The 19,521-nt window shown below is 44.0% G+C and overlaps 1 protein-coding gene and 1 long non-coding RNA gene across 2 annotated transcripts in view; one reads left to right on the forward strand and one right to left on the reverse strand.

Annotated features, from left to right (window-relative positions):
- Positions 1 to 8,623, forward strand: part of Maml2 (mastermind like transcriptional coactivator 2) — a 334,007-nt gene extending 325,384 nt beyond the window's left edge. Inside the window, exons 4-5 of the mRNA XM_052752116.1 lie at positions 964 to 1,075; positions 4,924 to 8,623. Of these exons, the coding sequence (XP_052608076.1) occupies positions 964 to 1,075; positions 4,924 to 5,939 (1,128 nt within the window). The 3' untranslated portion in view covers positions 5,940 to 8,623. The remainder of the gene's footprint in view (positions 1 to 963; positions 1,076 to 4,923) is intronic.
- Positions 1 to 19,521, reverse strand: part of LOC128119127 (uncharacterized) — a 60,487-nt gene that overhangs the window by 25,106 nt on the left and 15,860 nt on the right. Inside the window, exons 2-3 of the long non-coding RNA XR_008221466.1 lie at positions 10,100 to 14,033; positions 2,256 to 4,160 (exon numbers count right to left, since the gene is read on the reverse strand). This is a non-coding gene — a long non-coding RNA (uncharacterized LOC128119127). The remainder of the gene's footprint in view (positions 1 to 2,255; positions 4,161 to 10,099; positions 14,034 to 19,521) is intronic.

The following is a 19,521-nucleotide window of genomic DNA, read 5'->3' on the forward strand; positions in this document are numbered from 1 at the left end:
ATCCAGAGACAGCTGTGGCTCCTCATTGCTCCTTGCTGCTCTAAGTAATGACAGTGGTGGGGATGTTCCTGAAGGTCAGCCAAGGCGTTGACCAAAGTCAACAGATGTCCCTATTTCCTCCCTTATCACCCAAACTCACCTGTAAAAGAATCTAAAGGTAGCTGATTCTGGAACATTCTGTTTTTCAAACAGGACACTGAGAAGGTCTTTGTACTGAGTGACATGAAGGACCCTGAGTTCCTAACTCCGGAATTGGCATCTGCTGTATTACTGTGTGGCTTTGGGCAAGTTCCTTAGCCTAATGCAACTTGCATGTCCTCTTTTACATGACAATAACTACGGTTACCTTCGAAGATTTGTTAAGCGCAGGTAGAAGGGAAGCATACTTCCACTAAGTCTCTTGACATCTCTTCCGAGGAGAGGAGGCAGAACTGCCAGATCAAATCACTGAAAGCCCGGGTGTTCTCCATTTTATCTCAAAAACTATTTTCCAAAGTCTATGATGACAGAGTTACATATAGATGCCAACACTCATCAGACATGCTACAACATAAAACACGAAGTGCCACCCCCAAACCCACAGACATTTCGTTATAATTGAAGTCTATTTACAAAATGAAGGAGACGAGCATGCTCAGTAGACACAAAGCAGGTGCTGAAATCTGTGGAAGTGATTCCAATCAGAAGATCCGTCTCTGAATTTTCACTACCCAATAAATCAGAATCTGAAACCCATGGTGCGGAATAGTTCAGTTTGTTTGAGGCAAGTTCTCACTAGATAGCCCAGACTAGCTTCAAACTGTGACCCTCCTGCCTCTGCTTCTAGAGTACTGGGATTCCAGGCGCACACCACCATGCCCAGACAAAATTGCTCTTGTATTTGTACCTTTTTGAAATGTCATACAGACTTCTGTAAATGAAAAAGTGTTCACCCAATTCAATGTTTTCATTTGTATTTTCAAGGAGAAAATTTCCCCTCAGGACCAGATGAGCCGGCATCTGACAAGGCCGCCCCCGGACTACAAAGACCAAAGAAGAAATCCAGGCAGCCTGCAGCCAGTTGCGCAGTATTCTGGTAAGAGTTCTCGAAACTGATGCAAACCGTAACTGTGACAAAGAAAAACTATTGTGTTTCTACTGTTTCTCTCCCCATCCGGGTAATCCACCTTGCCAAACCTCCCACTAACTCCACACAACTCAAGTCCAAACAACATCGAGAACCCCAGCTTACACCATGATCCCAGCACTCCTGAGGCAGGAGGACCACTGTGAGTGCCAGTCCAGCCTGAGCTGCATAGTAAATTCCAGGCTGGCCCAGATTATGGTGTGATATTCTGTCTTTATCCCTCCACCCTCAAAAAGGCCACACTTAGTCCTGTGATGAGTTCTTGCTTGTCCACGCTCTCTGCTCACATGTTCACTACTCTCCATGCTCTGTGTTCACATGTTCACTACTCTCTATGCTCTGTGCTCACATGTTCACTACTCTCCATGCTCTGTGTTCACATGTTCACTACTCTCTACGCTCTGTGCTCACATGTTCACTACTCTCCATGCTCTGTGTTCACATGTTCACTACTCTCTATGCTCTGTGCTCACATGTTCACTACTCTCTATGCTCTGTGCTCACATGTTCACTACTCTCTATGCTCTGTGCTCACATGTTCACTACTCTCCATGCTCTGTGCTCACATGTTCACTACTCTCTACGCTCTGTGCTCACATGTTCACTACTCTCCATGCTCTGTGTTCACATGTTCACTACTCTCTATGCTCTGTGCTCACATGTTCACTACTCTCTATGCTCTGTGCTCACATGTTCACTACTCTCTATGCTCTCTGCTCACATGTTCACTACTCTCCGTGCTCTGTGCTCACATGTTCACTACTCTCTATGCTCTGTGCTCACATGTCCACTATTTTCCCAATTACTTGTGAGAATTTAAAAAAAACCTGAAGATTTTCTAACTGCTGTCTTCACTCTCCCTCCTCCTCCTCCTCCTCCTCCTCCTCCTCCTCCTCCTCCTCCTCCTCGTGGTGACCTTGGCCCAGGCAGTACAAGGTTAAGTAGAAATAGCTCCTTTCAGAACATCACATGGAAACTTGCATAGAACTTCATTTTTCCTCATTCTACCTCTGAGCCCATCTCCCCAAGTATTCTCCTTGAAAGACAAATCACCCTGTCAACAAGGAAAAATTAAAAGCAAATCATATTTCTGTTCTATTTAAGTCACAAAACAGAGCTTTTTACTCACTCTCTTTCTCATGAAACAGGGTGATAAAATTTCTTCTCTGAACCCCGAAGAACCTTCCTCAAACAGCCCACGCTGTTCCCGCTCCTTCCTTTGCAGCCACTATCCCAGACACTGCCGCCAATGACTTGGGTTTCTCTTGTTACATGAAGGCAGTGTCTTCAGTTTCTCCACTTTCTTTTCTTTACATGTCTACAGCTGTCCGAGAAGTCATCAAGAATATTCTCTAAAAAGCGAGAGGCTGTGGACACTCCTATCTTCTGTCCTGTTACAAATACTTTAAATAGGTTGCCGTAATTCTTTTAAATGTCTGAAAGTGCAACTGGTTGTCTCTCTCCACTGAAATTAGAAATAGGAGTATGTATTCCATCTTTTGAGATGATTTTGTTTAAATGCAAAGACTGTGTTCTCAGTTTGGTTGTCCTCAAAGACAGTGGAGATCTGATGTGGAGCATGGCCTCATGCCATGGGCAATCAACAGGCCTTAGGGAGCCTGGGAACAGTTGGAAATAGTATACACATTTCCAGGTAGGAGTTAAAGGTTTCTTTTCCCATTCTTGTACAAGAATCCGGAGGATAGGAGTCCAGAACTGACCTCTCCACAGTTTCACCAGAGTCCAGGCTTCTTCCTGCTTCCTTAGCATGTGGCTCCCATCCTCAGGGCAGCCCTGTAGCCACCACATCAGGAACTTCCATGCCCATTTTGCAGGCAGGGAGAGGAAAGGGGAAAAGGTAAGTAGCTTCCTGGAGGGGCCACGCCTCCTTATAAAGCAGACTTCTGGGACTCCTGCCCACTCATTTTCACTTCTAGCCAGAATGCGTTCCCACGGATTTTCCATCAGCAAGAAGACTCAGGATTTGTGCTTTGTCACGTGGACACATTGCTGTAAATATCGAGGCTCTGGTTCAGAGGAAGACAGGGACAGGACAAGGATACCCACCCAATAGCTCCTTCCAAATAAAATGTGCATTTCCTGAGAAAAGTCTGCCTACCGCTGCCAACCCCCAGTGGTAAGAGTCACTGCTCTGGGGTATTTTACTTCATATGCCCTCTGAGAATAAAACAAGTAACAACAAAACAAACTCTTTCATATTCCTTTAAATTTTAACAGAAATAGTTCAGAAATAGTCCAGAAATAGTTCTTTTGGTGGGGAGAGAAATTGAGGGTCTTGCTTGTGTTTGGCAAGCATTTTCCCATTGGGCTACATCTCCAACTTAAAACTTCTTATGTACGCTAGACAGTAGAGGATCCTGTGAAAGGAGGTACAAGAAACTCTCCTGCCTTGGAGGAGCATGTGGTCTAGATGAGAATGTTTCTTGCAGTAAAGAGAAAAACTACAGTGTTAGCTTGGCCTTGACTTTTGGGTTATGCATCATAGCAACAGGGGTATCCTAAGTGGTCACTTGTGGGCACGCTCTTCACATAACTCTTATTTCATACATGTGTGTATAGCTCTGCTTCAATATCTTCATGAGAGTTATCTTTCTCTGGGTTTTGTCCTTCCTTCAATCTCCTTCATTAAATCATTCAATATTGAGTTGAACACCAACTCTGTCAGCCACTAGACCTGGAATACAACTGTAAACAAAAACCAGAGGAAATGCCTACCCTCGTGGAGTTTGTTGTCTACCTACCCTTGTGAAGTTTGTTGTTTAAGGTACCTTCTCCCTCCATTTTTGCCTCTTAAGCTGATTTCTCAGGTGACTTCTACCTTACTGAGCCAGGGATATTTCAGGGCATCTATTAGTCACTGTCTGTTGTATGGAGCCATCTTGTCCAGCAGCCTGGGATCCAGTTATTGCCCCATATTCGATCAAGTGTTGACAGGCATCAGTTTAACTGGCAGCCCTCTTGAGGCTTGGTGGATTGTGTCAGTGGTCAATGGAAGAATCAAGCAGAAAATGGCCTGCAAAAAAATGAGACTAGGATATTAGGAAAACCTTCAAATGAGAGCTTCAGGCTTGGCCTGAAGAAAATATAGGGTCGGGGCAGGGGTTGGGGGGGGGGGGCTAAGGGGCATCATGGGAGCGGGAGAGAGATGAACAAAGGTGGCTGGTGGGGTATTCAATAGCAGTACAGTAGTAAGTGCACACCTTCCAGCAGGCTTCCCACACGGAAACAGTCACCAGAGCACAGATTACATCCAACTCAGGATTCTTAAAGAGGTGAGACTTTGCCCTTCGGATGCAGGGAAGTCACTCATAGCCTCTTCTTGAGTGAGAATGATGCAGATAAAGAAGGGGACATGGTTTTCCAGGCTGAGAGTCAGGAATATTAGTGTAGTAGTCATGAATAGGATTTATCCCCAATTTCTCATTTGGACCCTGGGGTGAAGAGTAACCTGGATTTCATGACAGCTAGCTAATCAAAGTTGTAGTCTTCGAACTTGGAACATAATAAAAGTAATTCAAAATGAAAGATTAACACCTCAATGACTTCAGAAGACAAAATAGAAACTATAAGATAGAACCACTCTATTTCAGTCTTCTTTCTGTGATATGAAAAACTCTTAACCTAGGAGTGGCCTAGGGAAATGTTTTATCCCAAATCTCTTGTGTTCTTTTTACACAGTATGTTTCATATGTTATTTGCCTAACAATAAGTTCTTGCAAGCTGCACCAGGAGATGCCATACTGTCATGAATGAATGTATTCTCTTCTCTGCCTTAGGTGGCTCCTCCACAGTGAATTTAAACTCTAACCAGGCTTTGACAAACCCAGCTTCAACACACACCATTTTAACTCCAAACTCCAGCCTCATGTCTACATCTCACGGGATGAGAATGCCACTGTTATCCACAGCAGTTCAGAACATGGGGATGTATGGAAACCTGCCTTGTAACCAGCCTGGCACCTACAATGTCACTTCAGCAATGAATCAGCTGACCCAACAGAGAAACACTGCCCAGCTGATGACGAGTCAGAACAACCCTCTGATGTCACGGCCATCTCCCTTAGGGGCAACTAACAGCAACAGCGTGGCCACCTTTGGAGCTGCATCTGTTGGCAGTTCACAACAATTAAGGCCAAATTTGGCCCACAGTTTGGCAGGCATGCCATCCCAGAGGTCATCAACTGTCATGATCACATCCAACACAACAGCAACAAACTGGGCTTCCCAAGATGTAACAACCAAACAACAGGAAGCCCTCAAATCCACAGGTGCCCGCTTCCCAACAGGGACACCTGCAGCTTACACCCCAAACCAGTCACTGCAACCAGGAGTGGGGAGCCAGCCATTTTCCCAGAGGGCCGTGGCACCCCCTAGCCAATTAACGCCAGCAGTGCAAATGAGACCTATGAACCAAATGAATCAGACACTGAATGGGCAAACGCTTGGTCCACTCAGGGGTTTGAACCTCAGACCTAACCAGCTGGGCTCACAGAGTCTTTCTAATATGAGTCCACCAGGAACAGGACTGAATCAGCCGCGGACAGGCACCAACCAGCCACCATCCCTGGCTCCCAACACTTTTCCTTCATCCAACCAAAGTTCCAGGGCTTTTCAAGGAACTGACCACAGCGGCGATTTAGCTTTTGACTTCCTCAGCCAACAGACTGACAGCATGGGCCCTGCGCTAAACAGTGATGCTGATTTCATCGATTCTTTACTGAAGACAGAGCCTGGCAATGACGACTGGATGAAAGACATCAACCTTGATGAAATCCTGGGAAGCAATTCCTAAGGAGAAAAGGGAGGTGGTTTGCAGGCTTCAAGCAGTGCTTTCCAAGGACACTGTAATGCCAAACTGTTGACATCCGGTGCTCTACAGGCATCAAAACGGAAAGCCGGCAGTAACCACAATGATAAACATTCTGGTTCGTGTGCTTGTTTAAAAAAATCTCGAGCCTGATATTAAAACATTGGGATCCTTTTTCCCTGCCTGAACATCAGGACGTGTTATCTAGTTTATCCAAACACAACTGTGATGCTGATGTGTAATTAACTATGTAAAATGGTCTTCCCAAGCTCCTTTTCCCGGTGAAGGAAATATAATGGAACTTGAGACTTGTTTCAGTCCCATATCGTAGACAGGTGTTTGTTCTGAGCAACAGGCAGCAGACTGTCGTCTGCTCTAGTAGATAAATATGCTTTGATTTCTCCACTATCTTTCCATTTACTTTTCCTAAAACTTGCAGGAAAGATTGAAATGTTATATGGTTGTTTGGAGCAAGAGAGAACCAGAGAACCTAGAAGCCTTCCAGCAGATTCTATGATTTCTTCCCTAGATGCACTCCTCATTTTTGTAATTTTCCCACATTTTATATTTTGGGGGGATGCTGTGTCTTGAGATAAAAGAAGAATGCAGGGCTTACAACTTGTATGGGGCTTCCCTACTGATTTCTGTAGAACAACCAGGACTTGTCCTGACCACACTGAAATATCAGTGCACAGTTGCCTACATCAAATTTCACTCCAAAAAATCGAATCTTGCCGTGTAGGAGACAAGCATGGGCAGAAATACCCAGAGGTGTTTCTAGCTGTGACTGAGGCCCACTGTCCTGTTCCCAAGCAGAATGAAATTGAGCCTTATCCTCCTATTTTTTGGTAGCCTGAGACTTGTTTGTAAAAAAATGAAAGTTTGGATCAGAGTGAGAAGATTAAGAGTGTCCTGTTTTGACTGGAGATAAGAAACAGGAGAAGGGTATGAGAGTTGGCACAGAGCTATTTCACAGAGTTTAGAGGAAAACATAACTGAGAGACAATAGAGCCTTACTTGGACATAGTACTTGTACTTGGGTCAAGAGCTGAGCCCAGTGTGGTCTGTATGTAGCCATCCACTCATTCCACTCATGATACGGTGAATCTTTGCCGTACGGTGCCTGGGCCCTTCTTACCCAGGTTTCCTCCCTCAGGGCTGAGTGCTATAGCACAGCATGGGTTTTTGTTGGGTCACTGAATCTCAGTGCCCACATCTATGTCCACTGCAAAGCAGAGGAAATGTACAGATTTGAGATGGCTCTAAGATACCACCACCACTTTCCTAAATCCAGAGGATCAAAGGCTACTCTCAACCTTTGAGTTATATACATTCACACACTTAAATATCAAGTGTGATTTAACTCAAGTCATTTGAAGCACCAAATCTTCACAAATCTGTTCAGAAAAGGAACACGTTTTTAAAGCTCCATAAGGCCCTCTTCTAGTCTCTCTCCTTCTTTTCCGCTGCACCAATATCGCTGGCCCAGAATCTTTCCTGTGCTGATTTGTAAATATTAATAAATTACTTGTTTTTGTAAACTTTTGTAAAGAATATTTTGGTAGAAATACTTAAAACATATTCTTTGGATTATATTTATACATATGTGAAATAAATATACTATCGAAAGGTTATATTTTATACAAAAAGTAAATTGTTACCTTTTGTATGCTAATATACAAAGTTTTGTATAATACGATGGTTTATTTTTAGCTCTACACTTAAACCATAGGTGATGGAGTGGAAACTTTTAAGAACTACCAAGAGGCTTGTGAGATGAATTTATGTTCTGAAACCTCAACATGAAAGCATTCCAGGTTTCCATCCCTCCCTGCTGGTGTGTTTTCCAGCTCTAAATTCTTTAGTACGCCCATAGTTCTCTTGTCTTATTTGATTATTCTGCTGTGCACATTGTATGGGTCCTCGTAGCACGTGTTCTTCTGGTGTTTGCCCATTATACAAAACAATGTTTCTCCATGCAGAAAGAGAGGGAAAACAGTGTGTATATAAACAGGTTATTTTGTAGCTCCTCCAGATTACTGTACATATCTGCAGGATTTCTCAGTTGCAGCCCCCATAATTCAGCTTGTTTTCACCCTAACACGAATAGTACATTTTGTAACAGCTGTCCAGTTGTTCAAAGAGGCAAAGCAAACAGAATGGTTGGTTTTTCTTCTATCTTAATGTGAATTTCATAATTAATTCTATTTATTCAGCTATTCATTAAAATACAGGATTCTTTGGGGGGATGGTGTAATCTATAGTTTCTGTTGGTTGGCAGCCGATTACCAAAGATGACGTAATTTTCCTGAAAGCTGAGATAATGACAATTTGATAGACAAACTTAGTAAGCGCCTGAAGATTTACAACGTAAGAGCTATTGGGATCCAAACTCCCATTTCTAGAAACGCCAGACTACTTAATTGCTGACATTGTTTATCATTCTGACAATATAACAGAGAAGGTAGGAGTCATTTTTCTTTCTTTTTTTAAATTCAGAGACAAGAAAGTAATGTAGGCAAATAATTCCTTCTTGGCTTTGTGTTCAGCCCAATGAAATGAGTCACCAAGTGAAGTGCTGGTATTGCCTGCATTGCTGTCCTGAATCCACGAATGTAAAGATTTCAACTTGTAATACAAGTATTTTGTATTGTGTGTAATTCCATGTGTAAAAAAAAATAGTTAAAAAATTCAGAAGTGGTTTTCTTGTATGAAGTCATACAGCATTACAGTTAGGATAACCAATGTTAATATCAATGGGTACATACACACAAATCACTCTTTTTTTAAAGATTTATTTTGTACTTTTTAATTATGTGTATGTGTGTGGATATGTATGTGTGTGTGCTGGTGCCTGCCAAGGCTGGAGGATGCCCTGGAGATGGAGTCACAGGCTGTCATGACCCAACTGATGTGGGACCTGAACCCAGGTCCTCTGAAGGAGCAGTGAGTACCACTCTTAGCTGCTGAGCCATCTTGCCAGCCCCCGTGAGACCATGTTGTGCAGGGAGCTTTAGATAATAGTAGAATGCAGACTCGTCTCTTTTCAGTGTTCTTCCATTCACTGAGAAAGCTTGTGTATGCTTGAAATTTTATGTGCAGGACTCGGGAGGCAGCTGGGTTAGTTCTGTGACTGTGGCAAAAGTAGGAGGACACTTCAGTCCTCGGCACTCTTGTGAGAAGCGGGTGGTTCACACCACTGCTCCTAGCTCTGAGGAGGCACACAGCCAACCGAGCCTAGACAGTGTGCTCCAGACCAGTGAGGGAGCCCGTCTTAATAGAAGTGAACAGTGAATATCTGCGGTCACCGTCTGGCTTACACACACACACACACACACACACACACACACACACACATCAACATGTACACACATGCAAGTACACATACACACTCATGCACAAAAATAAAATAATAAAATTTTAAATGCATAACTCTCACTAAATGCTGGGGATACCTGATTAATTTTTAGGCACTTTGGTCGTTTTTCTGCCCTGATATGTGGCATTTGGTTACAGGCTGCGTGAACACAGCTCAGTAAACACATCTGACTATGTATATTTACACAGCCTTCTGCAGAACCAAGGTGGCTAAGAAAAAGGAACCACTCTCATTTCTCCTGCCCTTCTAATCATGCTGGGAGGGGTCCATGTCCTTTCCCCTCACCAAAAATGGAAATGTATAATGCAGCTATTTTTACTAGCTTTATCAATGGAATCATAGTAAAATCGATATTTTATGTGGCCTTATCTCAAAGAATCTGAATGATTGGATGGAAAACAAAATCAACACCAATAAGAATGGGTAACAGCTGGGCGTAGTGGTGCACTTCTTTAATTCCAGCACTCGGGAGGCAGAAGCAGGTGGATCTCTGTAAATTCAAAGCCAGCCTGGTCTACAGAGTGAGTTCCAAAATAGCCAGGGTTACATAGACCCGGGGGGGGGGGGGGGGGGGTATGAATAACATCAGTGTACATGAGGTGAAAGAAATATGCCATTCAGAACTTGCCTCTGACCTCCAGCCTCTTGCCTTGGATCTGAAGAGAAAGTGGAAGTACAGTAACAGACAGCAGACTCTTCTTTGACAGGGACTAAAGGCAGGGACAGTTTTTCATCATCTTATCCACAATGGCCATTGTATACTTACATAACTGTGTTTCATCGCCCAGGAAAGTTGGAGCATGGTTGAGGTTGAAACAAAATATCCCTAGTCTAGAACTCTGTGGCTTGTTAATTCACAAAACTGAAGAGTCCACTGAAAAGACTCAGGAGCATCCTTTTTAAGACGAAGAAATCAGTTGTTCTTTAAGAAAATTTCAGATCATCAGTCAACTTCATGCAACACAGCAATCATCTCCTTTAAGGTTGAATCATAAACAAGAACGCATCACTAGGAGGCCAGCTCAAAGCAGCAGACAAACAGGAAGGCTGTGCTGATGCCCACACTACTGACCACGCCCACTGACCACGCCCCGAGGCGTGTGTAGGAGGAGGCGCTCGATGTTCTTTGTTGGATTCCCAGATTGCCATCACCATAACAAAACACCTAGGGAAGCAACTTAAGAAGGAAAGCATTGTTCACTCCCAGGGTTAGAGGTTTCCATCTCTCTGGAGGCCCAGCACGGCTCACAGATGGCAGTCTGGAAGCACGGGAGGAGAGCGCTCCGTCTGCTTCCCCTTTACCTCCTGCTCCTCCCAAGCCCCAGCCTTTAGGATGAGTCAGCCTCCTTGTTTATCCTGTCTTGAACATCCTCACCCAGAGGTGAGCTTTGCTAAAGTCCTAAGTGCTTCTCAGCCCAACCTATGTGACAGTCAGACATTTGCCAACACATTCTGAGTAGTAAACTTCACTAGTTAAGTATTAATAAATATCTGTGGGTTTTAAACAACCATGTAATAAGCTATTTCATTTTCTATTCTGTTCTCCTCTATTCTATTCCAAGTCTGTAGCCCAGTTAAGTCTTGAACTCACTATGTAGCAGAGGATAACCCTGAACTTTGAACTTTGATCTTTCTGCTTCCACCTTGGAAATGCTGGGATTACAAGCATGCTCCACTGTATCTAGTTTTTCTCAGTTTTGGAGATTGAACCTTGAGCCTTGTGCATACTAGACAAAGAAGTCTACCAACTGAGCAACATTCCCAGACCTTTTTGGTTTTGATTAAAAAAAAAAACCTTCGAGTATCATTCCTAAGTTCCTCATATGTATGGGTAGTAACCTAGAACCAATCAGATTTGAGTTAATGATGTATCTAACACCCTGTACTATGAAAATTAAGAAAGCGTATTGAAACCAAATCCTGCCATCCCTGGCCTGCATGCAGCAATGACAGAGGGCTTTTCATTTAGACAAGTGGTGTTTTAAGTTCCCCATTTGACAAATGGAAGTGCTTTTCGGTGCCAAGATGTGTGTGAATACATAGATGTATTGAATAGTGGTTACAATTTTTTCATAGAAGAAAGAAGGAAGGGAGGGACAAAATGATAATATATGAATGACTCTCTATGAACACAGAGATGTCCCCCATAGGAATCTTTCAGTGTGTGTGAGAGAGAAAGAGACGGAGAGAAAATGCGTCTCAGACAGGCTTAGAGAAAGGGGTTTACTGGGAGGCACAACAGAAATTCCTAGAAGATAGTCCTGGGTTGGGGCCTAGTTGATGCAGCAGTTCCACAGTGTCACTGGACCTTGGTGCTCTCTCTCTCTCTGCTTCCTGGGTCTCAGCTACAGCCTGAGTGCTCTCCTTCCTTGACGGCAGGATGAGTGCTAGAAGTTCCAGACTTGCATCCTCACATCAGCACAGATAAGGCAGAGTTTTCCTCTTGCACAGTGTCTACCTTGGCCACCCACGGACTGACTAGGCTGTGCCTCCTCCCATGAACAGGGTTGTGTTAACCTTACCCAAATCATGTAGGCTGAGAGTAGGAGCCCTTCCTCACAAAGGAAGGTCAAGGCTTTCCTACCAGAAAAACAAAACAAAAAACCATGTAATCACAAATGTTTACTCCTTTTGGCTGTCCATTTCCATTCACACACACACACACACACACACACACACACACACACACACACACACCCCCGCACTTCCATTTTTAAATCTCACTCATGGTCTTGACAGCTCCACCCCCTTCAGAATGCCACCAGAGGGAGGTATTCTAAAGCTCCTCTGTTTGCTGCATCATCTCCCAGTTCAGCACATCTGGGTGAGGCAAAGTCTTCTGCCAGGCTGAGATGAACCAGTGCCTGAAAGGTGTCTGAACACCCAGTGTAACCAGCAGGCATGTGGGTGTATGAAGAATGAGGAGTTGGATGTTGTGGTTTGAATGAGATGTCCACTATAGTCTTAGGCTTTGAACAGTTGACCTCAGCTGCCGGCACTGTTTGGGGGAGGCTTAGGAGGAGTGGCCTTGCTGGAGGAAGTACTCCCTGGGGGCGGGCTTTGAGAGCAAAAGGCCTCCACCACTTCCAGTTTTCTGTCTCTGCTTCAAGCTCATGGTGGAGGATGGTGAGCTTTCAGCTTCCTGCTGCTGCTGGGTCTGCTGCTTGCTTCCCTGCCATGTCCCCTGGAACCATACACCCAAATAAACTTCCTTCTATAAGGTGCCTTGGTCATGGTGTTCTCTCACAGCAACAGAAAAGTAGCTGATACAGATGAGAAGGTAACATGCATTGGCCACTTCCCCCTGAACTGATTTGCCTTTGAGCCCTCCAAGCAACAGCCAGGAAAGGGAAGTACTGAGCCTTCCCACACGCCCTTTGCTCAGGGTGCATGCCAGCTACCTTTTCCAGTGGGCATCACTGTCTCCTTGTATGTTACTGTCTCCTCACTGTGTTCTGTGCTTGGGGTGACCGGGGAGGCAGCCTTCTCTCCAGTCTCATTCATCTTCCGCCAGAGTTCCCATTTCTCTGGCTTGGTACAATAACCTTCAGCTTGAGACTCAGCACACAGCCTTTTTAAAAGTTCTGCTAAGGGAAACAAAATCCCATCACTGCTTCAAGGCGGCAGAGAGATTTTAATATAAGAAGCTGGGTACTTGGGTGACAGGCAGGTTGGAAAGCCACAGTAGGGAGGGCTACCCAGACATAGCAAAGGAGGAAGCCTTTACAATTCCCGAGGTAAAAGGGCAAGACGCCTGGGATGGAGTTCAGTTGCTAGGGCACTTGCCTAGCCATATGGAGCACTGATTTTGATCCCCAGTACTGAAAAGTAGAGGCAGGAAGATTCAGAGTTCAAGGTCATCCTCAGTTACGTAGTGAGTGCTAATCTAGCCCCGGCTACATAAGTGCGCCCTATCTTAACAAAGAAAGGACAAAAGGAGAGGAACCCAGGATCACTGGAGGAGATGCAGCCGCAGCATCTGGAGTCTCAGCTGCTAATGGAGATGTCACTGGCAGCAGAGAAACAACGTCACCTCCATCCCAACCTTTCTTCTTCCACTCTTCAGGAAACTCATTTCATGTGCTGAACTCCACTGGAATATCACCTGCAAGAGTGTACTGCTGCAAAGAAACACGCCAGGAACGAGCCTGCCTTGATGCTGGCTGGGTTCAGCCTGCAAAACCTAGCTTTCTCAGCAAAGCCTGCTGAGTAAATGCCTTCTGTGCTTTTGAATACATCAGTTAATCTCAGTCTAAACTAGTTGTGAGTACATGACACTCCCTCACACACACACACATAGCATAATGGTTCAATGGTTCCAAGAAGAGCATTTTCCATTTCACTGACTCCAGGAAGACATGTTTTCCATGTGTATTCTACAGAGCTAGTCATCACTTCCAGTCCATGTGAGGGAAAGCATCGTTATTGTATCATGGTCAGCTCCTTTTCATTCTTAGTGGGAGGTAGACTTAACAGAACAATGGTGGTGTCACAGGAAACAGCATCTTTGATTTGGTGACATGCAGTATTTATTTGATGTATCAAGCATTCTCGGGGGCAACCCTGACTTGCTGCAGCACTCAGACAATGCTGCAAGGGAGCAGGTGTTATCACCATGAGGATGTTCAGGAGCCTTTTCTTCCTTCTTGTCACCTTACGGGGACAATACAGTTGCTCCAGCTTCTAGTCTGCATTCCAACCTAGATAAGAAAGGAAAAGGAAAAACTATGAACAGCAGAACAAAAAATTTGTTGTGTGTAGCAAGCCTCTGCCTTCTCATTTGGGAAAGACACCCAATCCAGAGACCTCTTCAGCCACGGCTGCTGTGTGGCCTTTGGGTTTGGGGAAAGGCTGAATGGCAAGTGTGTAGAGTTGTTTCCTCTGCAGTAAAGGATGACGAGGGGCGGGTAGCTGTAAATGAAAGGATAAAGACACAGTGGCAACGAGAGCCATAAACTCTAGATACTGACGGTCTGTGAAAGAGTACATGCCCGTGCAATGCGGGCACACAGAAGCAGGCAACAGAACTCCGATCTGCTTTCCCACTGGATGAAGACTGCTCTGCTGGTATATTTTTATGCCTTTGTACACGATGAGGAAGGAGAACAAAGCTGAGCCAAATGCTTCTGAACTCTTGCTGTAGCAGTCTGCTGTGAATACAGAATTAGCATCTTGAACATACAACAATATGAAGATGACAGACAACAAAAGCACCTTCTAATAGAAATAATTAAAATGCAAGATTTAAAAACAAAGCTTACTGAAAATCTGCAGATACTATGCAAGCATAAACCCGTGGTCAGAAATAAAACCCGTGTTTATGGCCAACCGACCTCTGATAGAGCACCAAGGCAATTCAAGGGAACCAAAGCAGTCTTTGGGAAATAGTTTCTGGATGTTTCTTGGGAATGAAGAAAATGTCTTAAAATTCTATCATGGCAAAAGTTGCAAAACTCTGAAAAATACTCAAAATCACTGAATTATATTTCTTTAAAGATGGAGTCTTTCACTGGGACTGGGTATCCGGTTAGAGTGGCTGGCCCATGAGCCCAGTGATTCTCCTGTCTGCCTCCCTAGAGATGTCCACTCCTGAGCCTGGCTTTTAAGTGGGTGCATGGTGGAACTTGGATTCTCGAGCACTTTACCCACTGAACTATCTGAATAGTGTTCTTTAAAGGGATAAATGCTTATGGTCTGTGACTTATAGCTCAATGAAGTTGTTCTAAAAAGAAAAAAGTTTCTACACACAGGCACTGAAGTAAAGATATGGCAAGCCCAGAGATGAGGTGAACCCCATAATATGCGATAAGCGAGTGTGGGTGATGCTTCTTCCTGACTGTTGGGTTTGGGAAGCCTTGAACTTGCACTCTGGCAACCGCACAGGTGATGTGTAGGATGTACACGGGAGGGCTTGCTCTAGACAGGAGCTGTAATACTAAGATCCCCGGTAGAAACCGGGCACTCTCACACTAGAAACAGAATAGGGCTGCTATTCCACAGGATCCCATCTGAGAACAGTGAAAATGAAGTAAATCCTTGGCATCACACAGGAGAAGACGCTCCCTTGAAGTCATGTGACCACAAGACATGTTCATGTGAGTCTGAGTCCGTGCTCCTTCAGTGGGCTGTCATGAGGTGGGGAGAGAGAAGCAAGAGTGAGAGAGGAAGGGAAAGAGAGAAAAAGAGGAAGACCGGGAGGGAGGGAGGGAGGAGAAGACATGACGCTGGGAGGGGGTAGAGTGGATCTGGGAGGTGTGACTGAGTGATGAATATGATCAAAATACATTGTATGTATATAAAAATCTCAAAAGATAAAAACATATTAAAAATGTATGTGTCCATAAGCAAAATCCCGAGTGAATTTTGTACATAAAATAGATCCTGAGTGAAAACTGTATGTGAAATGTTCCCTGAAGTAGAAATAAGCACCAGTCCTCTTAGCAGGCTCAGACATCCCTACAAAGCTTGATGATAACCAGTATCATGTCCCTTATGAAAAATCCTGAAGTCCAGGGTGCACGCCAGAAAGCCCGCACCAGGTCCCCCATGGTGAAAACCGGAGCTAGGTAAACACATGCCCCTGCCGGCATATGCCCAGTCTTCTCCTAGCCCTGAAGCAGGCCGGGGGCACACCTGCCCTCCTCCACAGACCATACAGACTCCTGCAGTTGAAACTCAAGTGCAACTCACTCACTCAGGTTTGCGGTCGCTTCCACCACACTTCCTCAACCTTGGGCTCCAGAGTAGCAGGCATATCGCCACCTGCTGGGGAGAAGCGAGCACAGGACTTGGTCGTGGAGTTCAGAGCCTAGCCTGACAAGGCAAGGCGAAGCACCCAGCACAAGCAGAAGGCCCATTACAGAGACTGCGGCTTACAGATAACAGACATAGACTGGTGGCCACGTTAGGTAGAGAGACCTGTACCCTCCTCCAGACACTGCAGCCCTCAGCATCTGTAAGTCTCAGGTGCTTCCAGCTTAGTGTCAGCCTTGCGGACAAAGGACTGTCTCCAACAGTTATCTTCCAACTTAAGGAGGCTTCTCCCACAGCCAACAGAACCGTGTGATTTAATGGTTGCTGTGAAGGGAGCAGCCCCAAGCTCTCAGGGTAGGTGTAACCACGGCCTCAATAAACAAAACTCTATCGTGACCTGAGCCCAGCAAGATCAACACAGTGCTAGGCCTGGCCTCAGGCCCATGTTGTTATGAATGGCCGATTGCTGAACAGAACTCATGGCCCAAGATAGGGACAGCTAGGGACAGCTGATCCTAGCAGGAGTATGATCCAGGGGAGCTGCTACATGGTAGTTCCGTGGGAAAGTGTTGGCCTAGCACTGGCCTGCTGGGTTCAACCCCCAGCCTGAGGAAGGAAAGGAGGAGGAATCACAAAGAGTAAAAACATGTTGAAGAGACATTGTTCCAGTCACAACAGCCAAGAATTTGAAGGAGGAGGAAGAGAGAGAAAAAGAATGAGAAGAGGAGGAGGCAGGGAGAGAAAAGAAATTAAAGAAGACCCGTGAGCAGAGCTCCTGTTCTTATGGGTTGAAATAAGCAATTTTGTTTAAAAAAAATGCATACTACCCAAAGTGACTACAGATTTAATGTAGCTCCCATCAGAATACCAATAACAATGTTCATGGAAAGTTTATATGGAATCATGAAAAACTACCAATATGCCAAACAATTTGAGGCAAGAAGAACAAAGCAAGGGTCATTATACTGTTTAACTATAAAACTTTCTGCAAATGTCTATAATCAAAACAGAAGAGTACTGACATAAAATCAGACACAGGCTGATGGACCAAAACAGAGATCCCAGAAGCAAGCCCACATATCTACAACTCTACAACCAGCTAATTTTAACAGTGATGCATCCTTAGAAACATGGACTAGATAAGGAATATATATATATATATATATATATATATATATATATATACACACACATATATATATAGTTTTTTTTTGAGACAAGGTTTCTTTGTGTATAGTCCTGGAACTCGCTCTGTAGGCCAGGCTGGCCTCAAACTCACAGAGATCCTCCTGTGTCTTCCTCCCGAGTGCTGGGATCAAAGGCGTACACCACCATCATCACCTGGCAAATATTTTTTTTATAAAAAACACTGCTGAATAAATTGGATGACCACTGCACAGTATTCAAGCTAGAGACAAGGCTCTCACCAATTAAAAAGAAATCAGTTAAAGTGGATCAAAGAATTGAAGCTACGCCGGGCGGTGGTGGCTCACGCCTTTAATCCCAGCACTTGGGAGGCAGAGCCAGGCGGATCGCTGTGAGTTCGAGGCCAGCCTGGGCTACCAAGTGAGTTCCAGGAAAGGCACAAAGCTACACAGAGAAACCCTGTCTCGAAAAACCAAAAAAAAAAAAAAAAAAGAATTGAAGCTACAAAATACATAGAAGAAAATATAAGAGAAATGTTCCATGACATGGTGATGGACACAGACATTTGGGGACAAGGTTCCTAAAGCATAGGAAACCATAGTAAAAACAGACATGGATGACTGTGTTAATGAGGGAGCCTCAGGGCCGCAAAGGAGATAGTCCACAGAGGGAGACAGCCTACAGAATGGGAGAAAAGATGGCAGACGATATACCTGACAAGGGATTGGTAGCCAGAATATATAAAGAACCCCAAAAGCTCAACAGCAAGAAACAAGAATAAGAACCAAAATTTAAAGTTGGAAGGCATTTAAAGTGGGTGAGCAGGCTCCGTGGGTGAGCGGGCACCGTGGGTGAGTGGGCTCTAGCTGCCATAGGAGGGGCAGGTCCCCGGCTCTGCCTTCTCTGCCACGAAGGACTATATCTCTTGAACCACAACCTTTGAGTTGCTTCTTGTAAGGCATTTGGTCACAGCAACTTACACAGTGTGTTCCGCCATGTTATACTATTCCTGAGACTGTACATGTACATGTATGTTTGACATATTTCACAAGAAATCATTTATAAATACTATCAAATGCTATTAGATAGGTGAAAAATAGGATGAGAGATTGCAGTAAACTAATATTTCAATCACTAAAGATTTTGCACTTACATTGTTTTAAAGTGTCTTTGGGTGTTCATTCATTTTAATAAAAAACCTGTGTTTGAAATAATAGAAAATGTGGTCATACCAGAAAGAATCAGAGAGTAAAGCCATAGCTGAAAGAAAGATCCCAGTCTCACAAGTCTCAACAACTGTAAATAATGGTACTTAATAAGCTTTGAACAAAAAAGAAAGTTTTAAATGAAAACATCTTAGGTCATATAAATTTATGTTTATACCATGCATGTATACACATAAGTAACTCCAGTTTTATTTTTATTTCTTATATTAACTTGCTATTACTTATGTTCACATCATGTAAGAGACAGGAGGGGATCTGTTTTATTAAATATTAAGCAGGCTGAAGTTTGCATATAACTTTGAAATATCTGCAAACAGAAAATGAAGTTCTCACACAGTCCCAGTAGTAACGGGAGGTGAGGTTAGAATGGTGTGGAGGCCACATGCTTTAAGAATAGATTTTTCTCCTTAAATATTAAGAAAGATTATACAGAACATGAATGACTATAACATTAAATTATCTTTGAGGTTGTGTTTGCTTGTTACTTGTTCTATAGTGACTTTAAAGCCATGTGTTGCCTCAGAGCACTTCAGAACCAGCAAATGGAGCAGGGAGTGAGGATCACCCCATCCTGTGTAATGTGTGTCTGTCTCCTCCTGCATAATTATGCCTTTTATCATTTCTCGGGATGACAGAAGATTATTCTCCATGTGGTCTTTTGGTTAAAGTTATCAGGGCATTTTCCTTAATCTTTGGGATGTTCAGTGGCTTAAAGAATGCTTGTAATCCTGCTTGGAGTGTGGCAAAATTGATAGCTTTGTTCATTTTATAAAACCAAATGCCAGTGGTGATTGTGAGGATTAGATTTTGACAATTCAAGTTAGATGAATTATTATGGAAAAATATCCCATATCTTAGTTCTAATCCAGAAACTATATGGAGAGAGTGGCACTGGAACGACGTCCTATGCAGTATCAAGCTTTGGGAATGAAAGGGCAGAAGAAGACACAGCTATGCAAGGGCTGAGGCTGAGTGAGTTGATTCGAGTGACACATGGCTGTGTGATGAGAGGTACTCAAGACCATCCCCAAAACTCGTTTCAAAGCCTGTCCCTTTAGCATTT

Source organism: Peromyscus californicus, unplaced genomic scaffold, assembly GCF_007827085.1.
Source record: "Peromyscus californicus insignis strain IS unplaced genomic scaffold, ASM782708v3 Scaffold_11__1_contigs__length_118956290, whole genome shotgun sequence".
Taxonomy (NCBI): domain Eukaryota; kingdom Metazoa; phylum Chordata; class Mammalia; order Rodentia; family Cricetidae; genus Peromyscus; species Peromyscus californicus.